The sequence below is a fragment of the Danio rerio genome, chromosome 6 (genome assembly GCF_052040795.2).
Source record: "Danio rerio strain M-AB ecotype USA chromosome 6, GRCz13ab, whole genome shotgun sequence".
Classification (NCBI taxonomy): Eukaryota; Metazoa; Chordata; class Actinopteri; order Cypriniformes; family Danionidae; genus Danio; species Danio rerio.
In genome coordinates, this window is record NC_141026.1 from 31,587,313 (window position 1) to 31,610,322 (window position 23,010).

At 36.9% G+C, this 23,010-nt stretch overlaps 1 protein-coding gene across 2 annotated transcripts in view; it reads right to left on the reverse strand.

The window, feature by feature from the left end:
- The window catches only part of tmem131 (transmembrane protein 131), a 67,433-nt gene that overhangs the window by 4,406 nt on the left and 40,017 nt on the right, over positions 1–23,010 (reverse strand). Inside the window, exons 18-40 of one of the 2 annotated variants that reach the window (XM_087257349.1) lie at positions 20,785–20,889; positions 20,243–20,329; positions 19,744–19,896; positions 18,407–18,482; positions 18,214–18,328; positions 17,980–18,121; positions 17,742–17,851; positions 15,223–15,295; positions 14,901–15,052; positions 14,666–14,808; positions 12,942–13,125; positions 11,744–11,929; positions 11,110–11,265; positions 10,537–10,988; positions 6,988–7,184; positions 6,767–6,903; positions 4,869–4,984; positions 4,622–4,774; positions 4,364–4,520; positions 2,913–3,028; positions 2,642–2,729; positions 2,454–2,557; positions 2,231–2,373 (exon numbers count right to left, since the gene is read on the reverse strand). In XM_087257349.1, the coding sequence (XP_087113475.1) occupies positions 2,231–2,373; positions 2,454–2,557; positions 2,642–2,729; positions 2,913–3,028; positions 4,364–4,520; positions 4,622–4,774; positions 4,869–4,984; positions 6,767–6,903; positions 6,988–7,184; positions 10,537–10,988; positions 11,110–11,265; positions 11,744–11,929; positions 12,942–13,125; positions 14,666–14,808; positions 14,901–15,052; positions 15,223–15,295; positions 17,742–17,851; positions 17,980–18,121; positions 18,214–18,328; positions 18,407–18,482; positions 19,744–19,896; positions 20,243–20,329; positions 20,785–20,889 (3,345 nt within the window). Of the gene's footprint in view, positions 1–2,230; positions 2,374–2,453; positions 2,558–2,641; positions 2,730–2,912; positions 3,029–4,363; positions 4,521–4,621; positions 4,778–4,868; positions 4,985–6,766; positions 6,904–6,987; positions 7,185–10,536; positions 10,989–11,109; positions 11,266–11,743; positions 11,930–12,941; positions 13,126–14,665; positions 14,809–14,900; positions 15,053–15,222; positions 15,296–17,741; positions 17,852–17,979; positions 18,122–18,213; positions 18,329–18,406; positions 18,483–19,743; positions 19,897–20,242; positions 20,330–20,784; positions 20,890–23,010 lie in introns of both variants that reach the window. The other variant, XM_087257348.1, reaches the window with a different exon arrangement.

Below are 23,010 nucleotides of genomic sequence, written 5' to 3' on the forward strand. Positions count from 1 at the left end.
TGTTCACCCGAAATCATGTCGCGCGCGTCCAAAGTGAACCTCTGCAAACACGGCGATGACGTCACATTCGCCGCGCGCACGGAGCTATTGCATGCTGGTCTTATTTGTAGTTTTAATACTGCAAATTACAAAAGGACTAGTGAAAGAAAGAACTACACCACTACGAAACCCAGCAACAACAAAAAAAATAATTTAAATGAGCATTAGGAGTAGCATTACATGTACATCGGAAAAATAAGATCTGTGCAAACATATTTCAGATCTAGAACAGCGAATTTAAGACTTTAAGGCCTAAAATTTAGATGTTTACATTTTAGACATTTTAAGACACCACGGAAACCCTGTGTAAGCCGGATGGCACAGCAGAGGGCAGGTTTCATCCACTTATTTTTTGCGCTTTTTGGATATGCACATAAAAACAGTTGATGGAAACGCTATATTGCGCATATCTTTTGAAATGTGTGTGAATGGACAAACCAGCAGGCTAAGCACATTGTAAAACATCTAAAGTGTTGTTTTGGTCATTCTAAACCGCCTCAACCATTTCAGTATTATATTATATTAATAATATAATGACCTCCAGAATTGTCTAGAGTGCCTGCACTCCGTGTCTCGTACTTCAAATGCCAGCGCGCGTTCACTGCGTGCAGGATTGCCTTCTGATGCGTAAGTCACTTATTAAATGAAGACAATATATTCACGCAGCTGCTCCTACTGATGCAAATTCTGTTTTTACTTTTGATATTTGTCGCCAGTTAATCAGAAGGTGGCAATTTTGTTCTCTTTGACTTGTTGGACAGAAACGCTGTTTTATTTGCAGTCTTTTATGCGATATTCCAGTTTTGAGCATATATTTAATTAGCATTTTAGATGATAACATAGCTATTCACATCAGCACAGCTGTCCCCTTTCTTCCCTATATACCTGTAGGTGAACAGCTCCTCCAGGTGTGGCCATGGGCATTCATCCTCTGCTATTTCTTCCTCATTTCTTCTGTCTTAAATCTCCATATGTCAATTGATAACTTTGTGACTGTATGATGACGGTCACGTAAATCTGCAGTAGCCTGAACTTGTTTTTCGGTTTAAATAATGTACCAGGCTTTTCATTGGTCCGTTAAGATCAGCTTTTTTTACTGGCTACCGAAATGCTGGTCAGTGCGTGGCTGAAATATTAATTTATTTACAATACTCTGTAACGAATTGTGATTTTAAAAGTAACGAAGTAGATTACTCAGCTTAATTTGTACTCAAGTACAAGTAAAATTACAGGCTTAAAATTCTTCTCATGACAGTACAATTACACCAAAAATGTACTTACAGTAACGCGAGTAGTTGTAATTCGTTACTCCCACCACTGCCGTTACACCACTAATATAAAGCACCTCACTTTATAAAACTAACAATTCATTTTCGTTTTACGTACACACACTATGATGCTTTTAATAGATTTCAAATGTCATTTTTCAAACAAAAGCTTTTAGTTCATTAGTCATTATACAGGTATTTATCAAAAAATCTGCAACGTGATATTACATTATAAGTGCTTATGTTTGCCACTTTAAAAAACTGAGTAAAGATCACATAAAAACTGTGACTAGCAATGTTTACAGTATTCAGAATCAGTCACGGGAGTTTAAGCATGCTTGTTTGAGGCTAGAAACAATTCCCTTAAGAAGCAAACTTCCTTAAGAACCTCAAGAGCTTGAGAGTCCTGAGTTCGTTCTAACAAATCAAACTGACATGGAGGAGTGTTTACTTTGTTTATGAGGTAAAGCCTAAATTAAAAGATGTGTTAAGCACAATATAGGAAAACTAGCATTCTAGTATTTGTAACTGCTGCATACGTATGACACCCTTGCTCACTAACGGGTTTAGAAACAACATAGGGGGGGGGTGCAGTATATGCACCCTGACATAAGTATTAAATGCTGTTTATTGGATTTAAGATGTCTAAGAAGTGATCTTGGTGGCAGAAAGTGATTTATTTCATTTTATTATTTTTTAGGGGTTTTTAACCTTTAAGGGACAGAAGATTGCAGAGAATTGACAGAAAAAAGTTTGGAGCAGAGAGAGGGGAAGGGTCGCAAAGGACCTCGAGTTGGGAATTGAACTTGGGTCGCCCTGAGCACCATGGTGCTATATGACGGCGCACTTATCCACTAGGCTAATGGCACCGACAAAAAGGTAATTTGACAATCGACAGAGAGACAGACAGACAGGTTTCTTACAGTTGTTGGAGTGGCTGGGGATCCAGTGATGGTGGTCCAGGAATTATCAGTCTCTGTATCCCAGATGGATGGAGACACTGGAGTGTACTCAGGCCAACTCTGCTGGGATTCTGAACTCTTGGGAACAGTCATGCCTCTGAAAACTAATACAGAGAATAACCATGATATTGTATACTTTGGCACAGCAAATATTTTGTTTTTGAAAAGTCTTGTTTTTGCATACCTCCAGAGAGGTTGAGTGGGTTGTTTGGTCCAAAAGCAGAGAAAGCATTAACTTGGTTAAAACTGGGGCTGCTGGTGGAGTCTACTGGGCTCCAGAGTCCAGAGCTAAAACATGAACAATAGCATTTTAACTATACTAGTAAATGAACAGATAACAAAAAGAAGCAATGTTTTATGAAGGCACTGCACCTGTCAGATCCGTCACTCTCCACTGATGTCATGTGAGGCAGTGCCACCTTCCCCAAACCGTCAGCTTTACTAGCACAGCCACTGCCACCTGTGAAAACAAGAGCACGCAATTTGTAAAACATTCCCATGTAAATTTGTGCCAAGGGGCACTTTGAAAAACATAAATATCAGTTAAAATAACAGTAAACCGTGTCAGACTTATAATTCCAGATCCGTGCACCAATAGATCAAAGTTTATTCATAGTCATCAATAATTAATAGTTAAACTCACCAGGGCTTTTATCGTAGCCAGCAGCCACAGCGGCAAAAGTTGGATTTCCATTTTGACCAGGCAGAGAGGCTGACTTGGTGAGCTTATTCCCTGGAGCCTTCTTTAAATTAATTTCACTATTAAAAAAATAAATAAGTAATAAAATTGATATATATAAATAATTAATTTTAAAAGCATGAATTAATTCAGAAACATTACAGGTCAGGAAATGCATTGATGGCAGTAACAGCAGGTAAAATAAGTATTGATTTTTTTTCCCTGATTAATATATTTCTAAAGAAGCTGTTGGCATAAAATTTACCCTGATTTTGGTAAAAAAAAAAAAACCTGAACAATTTCAACATATAAATAAAACTAAACAAAAAAAGTTGTGTGATTATGGAATGACAAGGAGAAAATACTGAACTACTGAAATGCATTACATTTTTTGTATAAAATTTGTTTAATTTAAATTTGTTAAGGGCAGCTTAAAGACACCTAATGCATGGAGAATGAAGTCAAAAATATTACTCAAGTGTGATTTATTCATACTTCAACAAAGTCTTCAAATTTTGATGAATCCAACAGAAATCACCTCTGTGGGTCTTGCCTATCAGCTCTGATATTTAGTTCTGATTTTCTATTGGATTCAGATCAGGTAATTGGCTTGGCCATTCCAGCAGCTTTATTTTCTTTCACTGAAACCATTTGATTTACCTTGGCTGTGTTTGGGATCACTGACGTGCTGAAATTTCCAACCTGGTTTTATCATCATCTGGTAATGTAGTTGTTGCAGCTAATATTATTTTACACTTACGAGCAGGGTTACTTTCTAACTACTGAGAGATAAACTACTAACTACTAAATTTCAGCTGCTGTCTGGGCTTTCAATGCCTCTTTACACCTCCCTTCATGTGTTCAACTATTTTCCCCATTTCATTTTGTTACGAAAAACTTAATTTCTATTTTTTTCCTTTGTATATATGGGTTACTTTAGTTGTTACTGACATCTGCTAAACAATTAGAGTCAAAAGCAGCTTTAGAAACATGTTTTCAGACAAAAACGGTAATGTGTTCAACACTTATTTTACCCACTGTGCTAAATGTTTTCCATCCTTATGAAAACATAAAAAGACTTTTTTGAAAGATTTATTTTTGACATGACTGGAGATAAATAGAATTTTTTGGAGTGACTCAAACATGGGTTGCCTAAAGATCAGCTATTTGGGCAGTGTTGTGTTTTCAGTGAGCACCTGTCATGCTAGTCTGTCCCACATATCATGCTCATTTTTGAGAAAGTATGCCTGATTCAGTATGTAGCATGTGCATGCAGACACAAGGCCACAACAACACAGTTGTTTTTCAGCATCACTGGTTCTTCAACGTCAGCTAGTTGTCCCAGGTTTTTATATAGACACAGACCTCTTCCACAAGGCTATGAGCTCTCATAAAAACAGGATTATTGCATTTACCTGCTGGGGTGCATCATGCTGCTGTAGCTTCCATGAGGCACCAGGCTGGGGGAGGTTGGAGGTGGGGAACAGGTTCTGTTGATGACTGAACTGGGTCCTTTCAGGAAGGGGTCTGCATGCATGGTCTGCATAGATATCTGCTGGAGACTGTCTGCTTCTGATGACATGCAACACAAATATTCAAATCCTGAGATAAGAGTACATCAAATTACAAACTAATAATGAAGGTCAGGTTAAAACTCCAGCCTCGTGACTTACGGTTGCCATTTTTGTTGAGAGGAACATCCCATTCTGGTGGAGGAGACTCTTTTTCTCCTTCTGATCCACTGCTATGACCCAACTCTGGCATGGAGCCATTAGACACAAACTTTCCAAGTGGAGATGGCCGGTCATCACCCATCTTTGCATTGACTACTTGGGTAGACAGTAAAACACAGTAGTTATTTTTTTAAGAGTTTATTGAGACTCAAAAATCAGATGTAAAAGCTTAAATCTGACCACCCACATTTGCTCAAAGCTCGTGGTTTGGATACTCCAGGAATTGCTGTACTGGCAAGTGTTTTGAAGTTCTTCCGCTTGTCCTGTTTTTCCAGTGGTGTCACATAGGGGAGCTCTAAAGAACTGTGTAGAAACAACACAATTACATTAAACCAAGATTGACAGACGTGAATGGACAATATAAAGACCAATCTGTGTTGACGTTAATACAAATAATATATTCTCATATTAAGGTCACAATACATTTCAAGTAAAATCAATAAACAAATGGTGTGATATTTTATATAAGAAAAGCCAAAAAAAGTTAGAGTTTGGTAAACCCCTTTAATTGCCACTGAAAAAATTACATGACATTCGTGAGTGTACAGAGCATCTAGCAGCTCCCAATGAATACTTGCATAAAAACCAGCCCTAATTCTGAAGGCCCTGATATACTTATATACTTCTAAGATTATATTAGGAAGGTTTGATTCAGTGCTTCATTTCCTTCTACTCCAAGTTTCTTTTTATTACTTTCAAGACACTAGTGAAAACATGATTAAGCCCCATTCACACAACTTGCAACATGCAATAACAAAGCAACAAACAACCAATCATTTCTGTCTAGCTAGCGATTTCTATCAACTTTCTGTTATGCAAGAAACAAACGGTTGATGACCAGATGTTGCCAATTTGATAATCCTTTAACTTCATGAAAATGAAAAGCGACTTTCGTGCGCGAAAGCCAAAACAAGCATCAGTAGCGCTCATGTGATCCTCTCTCAGCTTCTGCACACAGAGCAGCGTTTGCAGCAGATAAATAGCCGCAATGCCAGAGTACTGCTTGTTCATCTTTGTAATTAAGGATTTTATGTACGGATTCCATTTATATTTAAAGTTTTACCTCCACAATGTTTTTTAAGCAAGAAAACTCATTCGCTGTAATATCATAAACTATGTGGGAATGCCCACTTGCGCCTTCAATCTCAGCACAGGGCTGTAAAAGTGAAGTTTTTATCATTGAAATTCTGATTCCTGAATCAGAGACACTTTACAATACTGATTTTCCTTCATTATAACCCTTAAACTGCTTAAGCTGAAGAAAATTATTTGTATTAAGCAGTGCTTAATTTGAGCTGGATTTTGCCGGATCCTGTTTGGGGAAATGTCAGAAGTGCTTTGCACAAATATGTGTTTACGTTTGCAATCCCTCTCATTGGTCAGTGATCATTGTTTTGCATGCATTGAGCAAGGAAAATAAATATTGGCATAGAAGTCTACATAAATAATATTTGTATTTTTGAAATACTAGAGGCAGTCAAGCATATATTATTTTTTAAACCACAAGTAAATCTGATAATGAGCCTGATCAAAAGAGATCTTTAGAAGATGAAAGATGAGCTAATGAATCAGGAAAGCGGGAGACAGAAGCAACACATTTTCGCTTGGCACATAATAGTGAACTGAATGTCAGTGTTGTTAGTAAACTGGATATTGATGTTTCATACGATTTATGTTTGTAGCTACATGTTTGTTTGTTTGTTTTTTACACATTGTTGACCCATAATGTTATATTGCACAAAATAAAGACCGCTCAGAGATTTTACAATTTTTTTTTTTATTAATTGATTGGTAACCTCCTGTTCTTGGAAAACTGAAAATGTGTGGTGGACGCTGATCAAGGAAACTTTTATTTCCTGGTTTTGTTTTAGAAATAAGCCATTTTCAAATTAAGTATTGGTATTAAGGCTCTTTTTACGCAAGCCTGAGTGAAGAACTACACAATTATAATACAGACCAAGTTGTTGAGAACTGAAGTGAAGTAGAAATGAGAAATGAAAAATAACTGTGCCGTAAGTACATCAGGGCCTTCATACTTTTGACAGACATTACAGATAATATTCAGTGATGGAGCTCTGAACAAACCTGGATTTTTCCACAGGGTTCTCCTTCTTTGTTGTAGGTTGTTTTTTACTTTTTGGTTTAGTAGGGGAGGGAGTAATTTCTTCTCTTTCTTTTCCATTGTCTATTGCCACAGTTTTTCCTTTCACCTTCACTGGCTCCTGATTGAGAAGACAATTTAATTCAAAGAGTGCATTTGAAAAGTAGTTGGCTTTTGTTTGGGTGAGCGTGTCTCACACATGTACCTCTTTAATATTGGCCTCCACATCAGGGTTAGAGGTCTCTGTGGTAGTGGAGGAGCTGTCGTCATTGTCTGCCAAGGGCTCTTTAAAATCCTCCCCTTGAGTCTTTCCCTTTGTTTTCCTTTCTTTCTCCTCTTTCTTCTTTAGCGCTTTAGTTTTATTCTTTACTTTTGTTTCATTCTTCCCTTTTGATTCAAGCACTGAGAAACAGAAATGAACATACATTTAGCAAATTGCACTCTCCTCAGGAGAATAAAAAACACTCTGCACAGAAAGTAGAATGGTAAAGCCCAGGACGCACCAAGCCAATGTTCGGACAATGGTAGGACAGCATTACGGGCCGATCCCACCAAACACGCTTTTCCATTTAGAGAAGGTGAAGCACACTACACTGACTTTTTTTTTGTTTTGTTTTTTTGTTGTTTTTTTTGCAGTGTGCTTTTTATGTCACTAGGCAATGAATGAATCAGCTGTGTATTGTGTGCAAGAGTTGCTGTTGATATTTTCATAACTCTAATATTTAATAATATTGTGATATTCAAGATTTGGAAAATCATACAGCTCTAGATAATTCAAAACAGTGACCACAAGTCTATCCTCCACCTTTAAAAGTCTCCATAGTCATCTTGACAACACAAACACTGCCGCCACCTTTACAAAAACCCTGATGCTGCTTTAATTTGATTGAAGAATGAAAAAGAGGTGACTGACCTAGCGCTTTTTCCGCTCAACGTTTTTTCAATGTGGGAACACTGTGCATAAAATCAAAAATGCAAGGCACAGCAGGTGGTTAAGACGCGAGGTGCGCATAAGCAGCACGCAAAATGATTGCAGCTATTTGTTAAAAAAGGCACATGAAGTGCGTTTGGTGTGTTCAAGGTTGGTATGTTGGTGAGCATCTGTCAAGCTAGTTTACTTGTTGAGTTCCACACGCAGCCTCTCATGAGCCTCATGTCACAGGGGCTACGTTCACACTGCAGGCAAATGTGGTTACTCTGATTAAATCTGATTATTTCCCCCTCATGTGACTCAGGTGATGACAGTGTGAACAGTCCAAACCACATGGAATCTGATCTTATCAGTTCAGATTTGTGCCACTTCATATGTAGTATTAAAGGAGACACAAATCTGATGTTTTGCAATGTGACCACAGTGTGAACGGTTATGTCGGATTTCATGTGACTTTTACATAATCTTTGAGCGACATGCATCATCATTTTGTGCTGCAAACATGATCTACTCCTCAGCAGCACAGTAGAATAGCACACAGGGCAATTACTGTACCACAGAAAGTTGGTTGTTCATGTTGAAAAAGATTTTGAAGGCATAACTGGTGCTAGTTAACTAATCTGGTTAACGATTGAGGCACAGGTTGATCACAAAGCCGAAGAGCATCGTAGGTGTTGCGTATAGGAGATCTGTGTGCAAAGGAGGGAGAACTTTCTCTCAGAGAGAAAAAAAGGCCAGGTGCTCAAGCACCCAAACCCCCCTTCTGTCTGCTGTTTATAACAAAGTAAAATTAAATAACTCTGCAAACAGAGATAAACCAACTCTGCCTTCACAGTTCAGTCTGCGGCTGCTCATTACCCCTTGATGAGTTCAAATACACCGGTGGTCATAGCGCCACGTGCCGCGGTTGTCATAAATCACAAATGATCAGTGTTTTCTTTCACAGGAGACTTATTTTAGGTCTCAAATGCCAAAATGCACATTAGTAGTAGCAGAACAATCCTCTAAAGTTCATGAAACACCACGTCTGTCCGTGAAAAGGGTAATAATCATATAAGCATGATCTGACAACGTGCTTACTTGTGCAGCACACACGTGTGCATAATTAGACATTTTGTGCTGTCCGTAATGTACTTTTGCACATGCGGGTCAGTTTAGGATCATGATCTGTTCACACTGCAAATCTGATATTGGCCACATTCATAAGAGCAGTGTGAACAGCCATGCAAAAAAATCAGATCTAAGAGAAAAAAAAAAATCATATTTGAGCACTAAGCCTTGCAGTGTGAACGTAGCCAGGGAGATATTAACCATGTAGAATCTGCATCGGCCACTGGTGAAAGATCAGAGCACGAGAACAAAAGTGACAAAACGAAGCGAAAAAAATCAAGTCAAGAGGAAACGCACAGCAGCCATTTTTTTTCGCATTTGCAAAATATTTGGAAACAATATGGATTATCAGACATATTTGATATGTATACGCAGCATTGTTCATGTTTGTATGTGTGCAGCATAAGTTCTGAGCTCCCTTTTGGAATGATAATACAGAATAATGCCACCTGCGGGGTGGAAAGATCCTCTCACGCAGGTGTGTTTATGTTGGCTGTCATCTATTCGGTGTGTGCACATGCAGCATTTTGGCCCAGATAGGACCAGATGTAGTCCATGTAAAGGCTGATTTATACTTTTTCCTGGCACTGCATCACAGACCTCTCTTGACTGTGCGTGCACCTCACGAAACATTTATACATTTAAACATTTATAACATTTATACTTGACGCATTCATCGTTGTTATATTCTTTAAAATGACGGGGGGCGGACAAAGGAAACTTTAATGCATCGCTTACTTTTGTTCATATTTCAGACTTTTCTACCTATTAGAGATTATTAAAATATTAATGACAATAAAACATAGGTTGCTCTACAAAAATGTATATATTTTTTATTATGGAAAGAATAAAAAAAAAAAAAAGTACACTTACTAAAAAATACTGATGTTTTTATTTTATTTAACCCACAATTCACACATTAATGTCTGGCTGGCTAAATAGGCAATAAAGGTCCAACATTCCTAACCATTATCAACAATAAAGCCTAGAAAAACAGGCCATCAGAATATAGTAATACGATAGGTTCAAATATTCTTTTCCAGTTATCAAAGTATAACAAACAAAATTATTTTTAATTCATTTTAGTTTTTTTGTAACTATTAAATTGTTTTAAATTCAAAATTCTAACATATACATCAGTGTAAAACCTATGAATGGTGGAAAAACATATTCTGTAATTGTTTATCAAAATCACATGGGCCTCCATTTTAACCATGGCTTCTCTTTTTGGTTATAACAAACTCAAGTTTTTTTTTTTTAACTTTTAAACAAAATCTTTTGACCTTTCCCACGGCTGTTGCAATTTCTAGCCAAGAATAATTGGCCATCTGGTTCTCCCTACAATCACGCATGGATGAATCATAAAGATGTCTGTACAGGCGTACTGTTTCAGACAAAATCTTTTCAAAGTGATTCATATTCAACTCAAATGAAATGCATTACCGCACGAACTGTTTGCTCAAGTCTAAAACAAAATTGTGCGCTAACCCTAACCCCACCAGTCGAAATCATGTCACGCGCACTCAAAGTGAACCTCCGCAAAGACTGCGATGATGTTACAGACGCCATGCGCACTCAAGTGAACTAGCGAACACGTAGAGTATAAATAAGCCTTAAGGCAACAGCACAGTTTTCTTCACTGCTAGTTCTTTGTCATCAGCTTGGTGTGCTCTAGACATTAATCTATTTTGTGTCTATTTTGTCATTTATTACCTTTGTTTTGTGAAGACTGTTGTGAATTGTGCTCTGAAGACACATTAATGGCAGGAGACTCAGGCCTGTCCAGGTCTTTATCCATGGCTACCAGGAGTCGATTATAATCCTGATCTTCTGTACTGTTGACCCTTGCGCTGTTAGACTGTGAGGGTCCTGTACTTGGCAGATCCTCAAGAAGGCCTGAGCCCTGCTGCTGCTGTTTGGAACTTCGAGCTTTTCGGTTAGTCACCTGGTTGAGTCCTGGACCATTATCTTTGAGTGAAAAGGTGGAAGAGGATTGCATAGATCCAGAGCGGCCTGAGCCAGATCTGGGCTTGCTATCTGGCAAAACACCGTTGCTGTTGGAACTAGAGTGTGAGCCACTTTGCCGACCCCCAGCCCGCCCACCTATGCTTGACCCGTACATTCCTCTCGTCGAGTTCTGGTTTGAGTCAGCAAAATCATTCAAGCTGGAAAAGATTAAATGCACATTTGTAAAAGGCCTCATCAAAGATGGTCCGAAGTAAACCAGAAATCAAACCTTGATTTATTTATCAAGTTTATAGATCATACAAAAATATCTTCACGTACTTTGGATCACTTTGAATTCGTACAATTTCCCTGAGATCAAATGGTTTTCCAGTCTCCATGGGAGAGTTGGATTCCACAGACAGCCGTCGCTTGAAAGGCTCCCATATTCCCTGGGCTTCCAGATAGGCTGTAGCGATGACCAGCAGGAACATGGAGCTGGACAAATATTAAATATCAGTTAATATTTAAATATAATTCCATCACATGCAGCTACAAACACATTTGTCAAAAATTTATCAAAAATTTACCTAATTTGAATGAAAAAAAATCAAAGTAATGAAATAAAAAACAACATATGACCTGAAAAATGTATTTTAGGTCTAAATAGATCAAATGCAATATCAAAAAATTGAACTCAGTCAGATTTTTAAAATAAAACTTTAAAATAGAAATCTGTTAATGTTAGGGATAGTTTACAAAAAAAATTTAAATGTCAACATGTGCTCATCCTCAAGTCATCAACATTTACTCATACTTAAGTAAATCATCCCTTTAAAACATCAAACATCATTAACCAGAGATGAGCAATTCATTTTTTGCACTATTAACGTATTATTGTGAATGTTAATTAATAAAATAATTTGCAATGTTTGTAATGTTTATGTTACAAAGGTTGAAATATTTTCTATCAGACCTCATAACGAGGGAGACGATGATGTAGAGCTCAAGCTCCCAGTTGGGTCGGGGAAGCATCTCAGCACACACTGCCAGCATGTGATATGGCAATGAGGCATTCAGCACAAAGGCAAACACTGAGCCCCCAGCAGTCACCAACTTCAGCTCGCGGATCACTCTGGATGATGTGAAATCTGGAGTAAACCTGTATTCAACACAAGATGGAAGAGTGTATAACATTTGTATCCAAGTTCTATTCATGGTACCAATCTAGTAAGGCATAAAAGGCAATAAAACACAAATGCTAGAAATTCTGAAATATATTAAAAGGGATAGTTCAACTAAAAAACGAACATTTACTCACTAGACAAAAGTAGATATCTTGAAGACAGCTGAATATCTGTAACCAGTGACTTCCAGAGTAGGAAAAACCAATATTATGGAAGTTAATGCCACAGCCAAATTAACCCTGCAGCCCAAGACAGGTTACTCACTGAAGCTAAGCAGGGCTGAGCCTGGTCAGTACCTGGATGGGAGACCACATGGGAAAACTAAGTTGCTGTTGGAAGTGGTGTTAATGAGGCCAGCAAGAGGTGCTCAAACTGTGTGAGTCCTAATGCCCCAGTAAAAGTGAAGGGGACACTATACTGTCAGTGGGCGATGTCTCAAGACGATAAATCGAGGTCCTGACTCTCTGGGGTCATTAAAAATCCCATAGCACTTCTCGTAAAGAGTAGGGATGTAACCCCAGTGTCCTGATCAAATACCCTCTCAGCCCTTAACCATCATGGCCTCCCCAATCATCCCCATCCACTGAATTGGCTCTATCACTGTCTCACTCCACCTATAGCTGGTGTGTGGTGAGCGCACTAGCGCAGTTGTCCTGTGGCTGCCATTGCATCATCTAAGTGGATGCTGCACACTGGTGGTGGTGGTGTGGAAAGACCCCCCTCATGATTGTGAAGCGCTTTCGGTGTATGGTCATACACAATATGTGCGCTATATAAATACACACATTACATTACATTTTTATTTAAGATTTCAACATTTTACTAAATAACTTATTTTGTGTTAACCCGAAAAAAAAAAAAAACTCAAAGGTTTGAAACATGCAAAAGGGTAAGTAAATGCTTGCAGAAATTTTGTTTCACTTTAACACAAAAGTAACAGCTAAATATAACATATACAGTTAAAAGGCCACTTTTGAAACCACTCACAGTATGATGAGGTCTTTCGAAGTGTTTGGTTTGAGTGCAAATTCTTCACAGTTGAGAACTTTGAAGCCATAACCCTCACATGCATTGCCACTGATCTCCACAGACCGAATGTGAATCGGAAGCAGGCCCGTATTCTCCAGCCTAAAAGTCCTTCGAAGAGTGAAGTTTGGTTCCTTGGCTTTAACTGGTAAAATTGAAAGATACACGTTCAGGTTAGCAAAAGTAAAAAGAAATGTACACGATTGGAAATTATTTGGTATCAATGAACAGGGTTCCCCCACTATAAGCCAAATATCAACTTCAATGACCAAAAAGTTGAACTCTCATGAGTTATAAATCAATAGAAAAAACAGGCTGCTTTTTGTGCTTTGCATAATATTAAAATGGTTTAGGCTTGAATGTTATTTTGCAGGACTGTAAACTCTGTGAGCAACAATGAATTTTTTATTTCAAGTTTTTTTTTAAATCAGGTACTGCAGTGAAGTGCTCACTCCCCCATATTTGATAGCTCAAAAGTAGTTTTACAAATTTTTATGTTTAGTTTTTTCTATTTTAACACCCAGGGCAACCCTAATTTTCAAGTTTTGTGCAACATTTTACCATTTGTGACAATTTGTGGACTCATGGGTGCACCGGCCGAGAAAGAAGGTGTTACAGTGCACTGTTGGCGCGTTGCTATTTTGAGAAACTAAAATAGACTGTGCCACAGAACAACTGAAAGCTGCACTGAAGTCCAGCACAGAGCACATTAGTTGTGCACGTATGCGAGTACAAACACGTACACATTGCTTAATACACACAGGATGTACAGAAATACACAAACATCTTTACAAGTGAAAAAAAAAAGGATTAAAAAGTAAAAAAAATATTTTCTACATAAATATTTAAAACACTGCCTCCTTGACTTTTGGAGACGTCTGCATTACTATATGGGGCATGAGAATAGGACGTGTGTTACCTGTATACAGTTTTTGACCACACTTCTTGATTATTGTTCATTTATTAATTTGCTGGAAATTAGAACTGAATTTAGAAATAGTTTAGATTTAACAGTTTTCTTGCTAGTGAAGTGTCCATTTTTTTAACTTACAAAATCCGCCATGTAAAAAGCAAATTCACCATGACGTGACGCAATTGACTCTTAAAGGGTATGCGAGATGAGACTGATTGGTTTAATACCCGTTATAATCAAAACACATCCATAACTTATTAAGAGAATAAGCACAACCCTGTTAGACCATGCAGAGCGTAATTTCCGTCCTTAAATAGCAAAATTATATTCGGACATGCCCTTGATGCTTTTGTGCAATGTGCTTTAGACCTTGCACCTAGAACATTAAAATAGAGTCCCCAGTCTTCTAAGTGGTTATTTTAAAGCCAAAGCCCCCAAAATGTGTATTATCCCAACCTGTTGGCCTTAAATAACAAGTACAGTTTGCTGACTACATTTGACTTAAAGTGAATTATTGACAGTTGATGCCAGAAATGAATCAAATGTAGCTGTAAAACAGCCTAACTACATAAAACAGCCATGAAACTATAACAATACGCGTAATTATTGTCATAAAATACATGGTATAGAAAAATGAGATTTTGATAAATAGAAACAAAAATTTTTAATATTTGATAATTTGGAAAAAAATCAATGTTTTGAACGGACAAAAATTCCATGATATTCCATGACCCTGATGTAAAATTTTGATTTAATTAGATTTCTCACTCACCTTCTGAACAGTCTTTAAGGAATGACTCGGTAAGTTTAAACCTCAGAGAGCTGCCGAGACCTGGGGCTTTACCGGCCAATCTCAGACTCTCTGTGGTGCCCTGACCATGAACCATGATCAAGTCTACGATCGTCAAGTTGTTCCTGTGCAAACACAACATTACTGTATTTTAACAACATTAATTTACATGTTGTTGTTATTTTTTCAGCTATTTTGTTTGGCTCACTAAGCTTACCTGACGACAAGCAGAGAAGAGACACTGTGATTGGTGGTGGGTCTAAACCTTACATTGAAGGATTTTACCTCCCCAGGCATAAGGAGCATGTTATATACATAGGGCCGTGTCGATCCTTCAACAAAACCTGTGGAACTCTTCATCACTGAAGACTAACAAACAAACAAAGCCAGAAACCATAAGCAGAATAGAGAAACAAAACAAGCACTGTCCAGCATTTCTTGAATGTTTGGATATCATGAAAGATTTTGGAGAGTAAAAAAATTCAATTACTGATTTAATCACAGAATAAAGTCATTGTCAGTTCTTAATTTACACGTACATGATTTTTCTGGACCAGGAATTCCAGTGTATTTGTGTCCAGGTTTATGTTTGATAACTTTCCAAGAGGAAACCTTTAAAAAAAAAAATACATGTATAAAGCATGTTAGATGAAGAATAGCAGGGCTCCACAATATTTGAAAATAAAAATATTCAAATACATATATTTTATATGTATTAAAGTGGTGATTTTTTTTTTGTCATGCATACTGGGATATGGAAAAATACAGACATTTTCACCAGATGACTTGAATTGCTCTGTTTGGAAAGAATAAACCATTTTATCAAATTTGGGTGACTGGGGTGCACTTTAGGTGGACAGACAGGGCACATTCCCAGTGTTGTTAACACTTCAAAAGGATTATAATTAAACAGTCCTATACGTTTTCTGTTTTCAACTTAAAGTTAATTTTGTGTTATGTTTTTTTTTTTTTTTCATGTATATCTGGAGGAACTATGACGCCACATAAAACTGGTTCACTCTATGAAATCCTTATAGGATTTTTCCATAGGCTTCTTGAAGATTGCAAATAATAAGCTCTGTGTTCAAACACCGTTCATTACACTTACACGTTTTGTCCAACCTGATAATCACCCCGCGATTATATAAATTTGATCACTTTTGGGTAATTGAAAAGCTAACATTAGGCTATAAACAAGACTTTAGTGCCTTGCTTGTTACGTCAGTACCACCCTGTCTCTGACAACTTTTCAAATTTATTTTTGAAAATATGGTCCATGACACAGATTTACTCTCTCGGTTATTATAATATATTTACGCTACATAAACAAATACAAATAAGCAATAAACATATCTGTATATAGACCTACGTGCAGTTTGTTTTGGTTTTACAAAGGAAATACATGTGCTTTGCTTTACAGTTGTTGTAAAAGTTTTAAAACGTGTACTGTATGTTTAATAAATGTGCCTACATAGTATTTTCATAAGACATATTTAAATAAGTGTATCTCGCATGTGCATACAGCCCGCTTATCTTAGAGGTAGATGAATAGATGACAGAAATGAGGCATGGGTGACAAGTCTATCAAATGCCTGCAAGTACCATCATGGATAGAGAACAACATTCAATATTCTTTTTTTTGCAAATGTAGAGCGAAAAGCTACAGAGACAGGCTGCACCGGTAAGCAGTGTCAGTGTCGCCTTTTATGTCGCTAGGAAATGACTGAATCAGCTGGTCTATTGTGTTGCCGTCCATGCTGTTATAATTCATTCATTAATTTTCTTGTCGGCATCTGGGGTCGCCACAGCGGAACAAACCGCCAACCCATCCAGCACGTTTTTATGTAGCGGATGCCCTTCCTGCCGCAACCCGTCTCTGGGAAACATTCAAACACACTCATTCACACTCATACACTACGGACAATTCACCTGTACCGCATGTCTTGTGGGGGAAACCGGAGCACCCAGAGGAAACCCACACGAACGCAGAGAGAACATGCAAACTCCAGACAGAAACGCCAACTGACCCAGCCGAGGCTCGAATTAGCGACCTTCTTGCTGTGAGGCGACAGCACTGCCTACTGCGCCACTGCCTCGCCCGCTTTTATAATTTTAGTGTTTAATAACATTGTGATATTGAAAATTTGTTATGTCATACAGCACCAGATAACTTGAAACAGCGACCACAAGTCTCTCCTCCATCATTAATAGTTCTCAGTCGTCTTGACAACACCAACAATGCAGGCACCTCAACAGAAACCCCGCCTCTGCTTTCATTTGATAGAAGAATGGAAAAGACGCGACTGACCTAACGCTCTTTTTTTCCTCAACGGCCAAACATAAGGCACCCAGGGCGCATAAGCACCGCGCAAAACACTCACAGCTGTTAGTAAACCACTTAAAAATGCCCTTCTCAATGCAAAAAGTGCTTTTGGTGATTGACCATTATGCAGCCAAACTTTAATAATATATAAAATAACATTTTTTAAATGTTTAACTCATACCATTAATCGGTTACAAATGCACCAGTTAATCAGTTATCTTGAGCATCCGTAGTCTCCAGGACTGCCTGAGTCCCATTTAGCAACGAAATGTAACCAATTTAAAACAATCAAGAATTTTATGTAACTGATGTGTTGTATGTCATAAAATAAAACATAAAAGCATCTTGAGTTTGTGGTAACCATGAACCTTATTTAAGCGATTTAACTAAAATCTCACTTAAAAAAAGCCATGGACTTTGGGAACCGGAACTGCTAAACTGCTAAAAAACTGCTAACTGGCTTCCAAGTTTTTCCAAAAAATTTAAGTCATAGTTCCTCCACTCTATTTATTTGTATTAATTTAAGAATATTCCACTCTAGCACATCTTAGGAAGTTAAGCAAAAGTAAAATACATTTTCTATGGCAACTAGCTGTAATACTTTGAGTTTTAAATAATATTTTTTATTTATATAAATTGAAACCTTATTTATACTAAATAACCTTTACTATATATACACTACATTCTTAAAAACCATAAGCTATAACATTCCTGAAAGAAAGTGGGAAATCTTACCTGTCAGCAAGTTTGCCTGTGAACACTGAGGGATTGGGGTATAAAGCCAGAGGAAGAACCTGAACGTAGACTGGGACATCAGCAGAGTTTTCTAGAATCACTTCTTCCTCCTTAAAATACAAAAGTTCAGGTCAATGTATTTTAGGGGGTGCTTTAGTATAAAACACTCAAACAGGCGGCTAATACAGAAAAAAAACAAAAACACAAGGGGCAGTGAAATATGTGTGTATATACTTACAGATGAGCTGTTTGTGTTTGTGAGAGGAAAATGGATCTGTTGTAGGGTAGAGTTGAGCAGCGAGGGCCATTTGAGCTTTGCTGAAATCTTGGCCTGCACATTTTTCTGCAGATCTGTGTCCACTTCAAAGAAGGCTTCGACCCTTCACAAACAGGACAATCGCATAAAGATATAATACATGCATCGGTGTGTGTTTATCTCAGCCTGGATTAAAGCCATATCCATCAGACTCACTCATGGCCTGATTGCTCCTTGAGCTCTCGCCATCTTTTTAGGAGCCGCTGGTGGAGATCTACATCAGCGTCCCACATGTCCTCCTGCATCACTAAACCATGAGGCCTAGACTCCGCTGAAGAAGAAAAAAATTATTAAACAATAACTAAGACAACAACTTATCCAAGAAAATTAATGCAGAAAGGTGGTGTACATTTCAATACAAACGGTAATCCCACATAACAGTGATCGCCACATTGCAAGCTGGCATCAAAATAAATGTTCGCTATCTGAAAAAGGAGTAAAAAACAAGTGTCAATTACTAAAATAGAAATAAAAATGAGTCTACTTTGTATTATTGTAGCTGAGCAGTTGCATTTAAAGGCACAATATGTAATTTTCGCCACTAGAGGGTGTATATTCACAACAAACAAGGTGTAGTTTGATCACACCATGACTGAGTGTGGAATCATTGGAGCTGTGGTCTTCATTACATCCTACAGTCTTGTTCGTGAATGAGCTAAAGCAGCGGTTCTTAACAGGAGGGGTCCCAGCCCACAAGTAAACCTCGGCGAGCTCTGTGAGGGGTCATGTCATACTTTAAAATTGTTTTAGCAGTGGACAATTAGAAGAAAGATCATGTTGCCTTTGTTCATTTTATCCCCTGGCAGACCAAAAAATTTGTCTCTGACCTAGCCACAGTGCATTATCTGTGCCAAATTTCTTGCTAATGAATGCATGAGGCCATTCAAATTAATAAGACATTTGCAGACGACTCATCCCCAATACCGCAAGGTGTACCCGATAAAAATAGCCCACTAATGTTTTGCTTTTATATCTTACATTAGGCTATTATTTGTGCATAAACATATCTAGATACAGTAATAAACATAGCATTTGTTTGAAAACAGTCTGTTTGTCACACCAACTGCAAACCTACATGAGGAATGTTATTATTAAATGTGGAGGGGGCCTTACAATATTTCCTGGGGGAAAAGGGGGTCACAGGCAAAAGAAAAGGTTAGGAACCACTGAGCTAAAGTTTTCAAAACTTATCTTCGCAAACTTAAACTTATTCAAAACCTTCATGGAAGTATGAATCAGAGTAACGCTGAAAATTATCAGTGAAACAAGAAGCAACTGCTATGAGAGCATGACATGAACCGAAAACAGCAGAGCTTTTATTATGCCACAGTTCACAGCTTCAGGTGGGAATCACTCAGGAAAGTAGCAGCGCTTATGAATGTTATTATTATATTTTTTTTTTGTAAAGCTGTTCTGTGTAGTCCACAACAAATTAAAGCATCTGTGTTTTCTATAAAAACTGAGGGTTATCAAGGATGTGTGACATCATAAACATGGCAAAACTGAGCACAGCCTGAATCACTAGGTAAAATAGCTTATTTTTCAGGTTTTTAAAATTCTTTAAAACCTTTGGGATAATGCAAGCACTTCAATTATTAAAACATCTACACTATTCCAGTGTTTTATAGATAACATATTGTGCCTTTAAGTCTGGGTGTATTTACTATAGTGTACAGGGCCTGGCACCTTGGACTTTCGCCTGGGTTCCAACTCCACTTTATTATTGCGAACTCGTTTGTACTGAAACCGGACGTCCTCTGTGAGAGAGCGAATCTGCTGAAGCCTTACTTTCTGTGAGAATGAGCTCTGTATACTCAACCCTTGGTGGACTACTTTCCCCTGCGTACAAAAAAAAAAACAGAGTAAAAAACAGTTGATGAAAACCACTCTGAAATGGTCTGAAAGCTAATGAATGGTCTCTTGTCGTTCAAAAATAAAAGTGGTTTGCAAAGCAGGTCATGTTAGCGCATGGCACTGGACACAGGGAGTGGCGGTTAAACAGAGCCTGGGCGTAAAAGCAGGAATGAATCACATCCTCACATTACACAGACAACAGAAGTATCTTTATGATGTTGAGATATCAAAAAACAGGTACTCGTTTTACAGGTACTTTTAAAACAATCATTAAAAAAAGAAGACGAAACAAGAATGTAAAGCATACACATCTTTGTTTTTGCAAACTTACCGGGAATGCATCAGGAAGAATGATATGTTTGGGTGAACAGCTTAATGTTCCTACGGCTATAAGAGCCTTAACAGGGATTGTCAATATCTGAAACAGACACAATTAAACTGAAGGTTTAAAAAGCATGCCTAAAAACACAATTCACTTTTACATTTCATTCACGGCCAGACTTGTTGCAGGAGTATAATCTGAAAAGCTACTGCAGTTATATCTTCTGAAATCTGCTAGTCTTAAACTAAGAACCACAAGTGTCAATAACTGGCATTTTGTCTTAAATTGTATGCTGCTTATTTTTGTTTGTAAAAATAATGCATAGTTTTATGTGGTTATTAAGATTTTATTTATTTTAAATAAAGAAATGAGAGGAAAAGATGCATTGAAAATGGTTACAATTTAATTTTCATCCTGTGAGTCATAATCAGATGAGGAAAATGAAGATTAGACAACTTATTATATCAACATTAAACCTAGCACCAGCTATGGCACAACAATTTTGTTGGAAAAAAGTAATAGAAACAACATATTGTGGATGACAAACATACCTCATAATCTGTTGTAATGTGTACGGCTCCATCATAAATTCCCTCTAGAGCTTTAGCCACCAAAGTGACTTTAAAAGCTGCATAATATCCTGAGGCTAAAATGACCTGTGAAGAAACAGATATGCAATACAGAGCTATGAACACCTGCTTTTCCTAAACAAATGCACATGCATACTGGATTGCAACAACATGAAAAAACTGAATCCTGACCCGAGTCAGACATTTACATTAAAAATATGAAAAGCATTACAAGGAATATGCAATGAATTATCTTCCAGGTAATGTCAACTTTCCTCTCAAATACTTTCAGCAGATGGACGTAAGCACGTTTGTTTGTCTTTAACACTGAGGGCCACTAAATTTCACAATTTGGAATAATCCCTTTAAATTGCAATAACCCTCTCTAAACTGTAGCAATATGTGTGAAAGACGATACTCTAACTCAAACCTTCACTGTGAAGTCACTATTTTCTGAAAAAAAAAACTAAATCATTTGAAAGAACTTTTGTGCTTGCAGACATCCAAAACCACAAATCTTGCGACACTTCTGCTATTTTCACAAGTGTGGACATGCAAAGATTCCACCGGAAGTCATATGACTGCCTGCACACACACAAAGACGCTGAGATAGCCATGTATGGCTTCCTTTGGTTATCAATTATTTTTCCAATCTCCCTTTCAATCTTTCAAATCTGTCTTTTCACCTACATAAATAAAGGCCACAAGAGATAAAACATTTACAACTGTTTGGGCAGAGAAGGTACAAAAAATGTTTATCAAAATTTAGCAGAAGTGTGCAATTTTACTTAACTAAACTAACAAAATTGTTCCACATTTTGTATTGTGTTTATATTGTTCATAGCTAAATGTAAACAACTTATTTCAGTGGTTCTCAAACTTTTTTCACCAAGTACCACCTTAGAAAAAAATCGTCTCTCCAAGTACCACCTTACGACGCTATTTTTTAACCAGTATTAAAAAATAGCGTCGTAAGCCTAATTAAGCAGCTACAGGTGTGCACAGTTTAAAAACGATGCAGATTACTTCCTATTAGTAAGAATATGTATTATTGTCAGTCACACTAAACATTTGAAATAGTCTGAACATTAACTGTGCTTGCAGATAAAAAAAAAGTTTTAGTTAAAATGTGCTTTTAAAAGTTCATAAAAAATGGCGCTGTTCTTAAAAAGTAAAAAGAAAACTGCTGTACTTAAATCTAAAGTATTCATAGTAGCCTATTCATCAAAAGCTGGAAGTGCTGCTTGGACCTTATAAATATAGGCTATATGTCATATTCCTACACTTTCAGACAAATCTTGAAATAAATGTTAAATGTACATGACAGGGTTCATACAGGCACAGCCTAATGAAAATCAATTCCAGCACCTATTTTTTTTTCAAGACTGACATGCTTATTGAAGACCTGAAATGTATTCTCAGCAACCCATAAAATATTGCATAGGAATAGATACAAATAAAAACCATTAAAAAAAATATTTATTAATCATATATTAATAATATAATAAACCTGCACTAAGTGCTTGTGAAATCTTTTTTGTACTCAAGTAAAAATATTATTACACTGCTAAAATAACAAAAATTTTAGTAAATAATACTAATATTAGGTAAAAGTACAAATTACTCTTTTAAAAAGTACTAGTTGGTTACTTTTGAAAAAAAATCTGATTTTCATTATGAAATCACTTTTTTTTAAGTGTAAACCTGATTTAATGGTTTGATTGCTTACATCCCAAAGCTACATGTATAATTTGCACTAACAAAGGAAGTATAGTCAATTTTTCCTTTCATGACAATTAATCTTTTTCAATAGCACTGGTAAAACTACCAAATAATCTTTAAGGCCATAGAGACACGTTTTGCCCATTTTTAAAAATATATATTTTTAAGCTTTGAAAGGTTAAATTAAAGTATATGGTAAAAAGATTTAAATTTAGCCTTTTATTTACATATTTTACACTATTTTCTTTACAATATGGCAAATTTGTTTCTTAAATAGCTGTACATCACATGTAGATTTTATTTTACACTTGATCTTAATCTAAAATAGAAACGTAAAAAAATACAAGTACACTGTCAGTAAAAAAATAAAACAAATGACTTTATTTTACTTGAGGTATTTGAAATATGACGACACTACATTTATCAAAGCAGTGCTTTAAGAGCCTTATTGTAAATTGTGATAAATAAACAATAAGTAGGCTAACA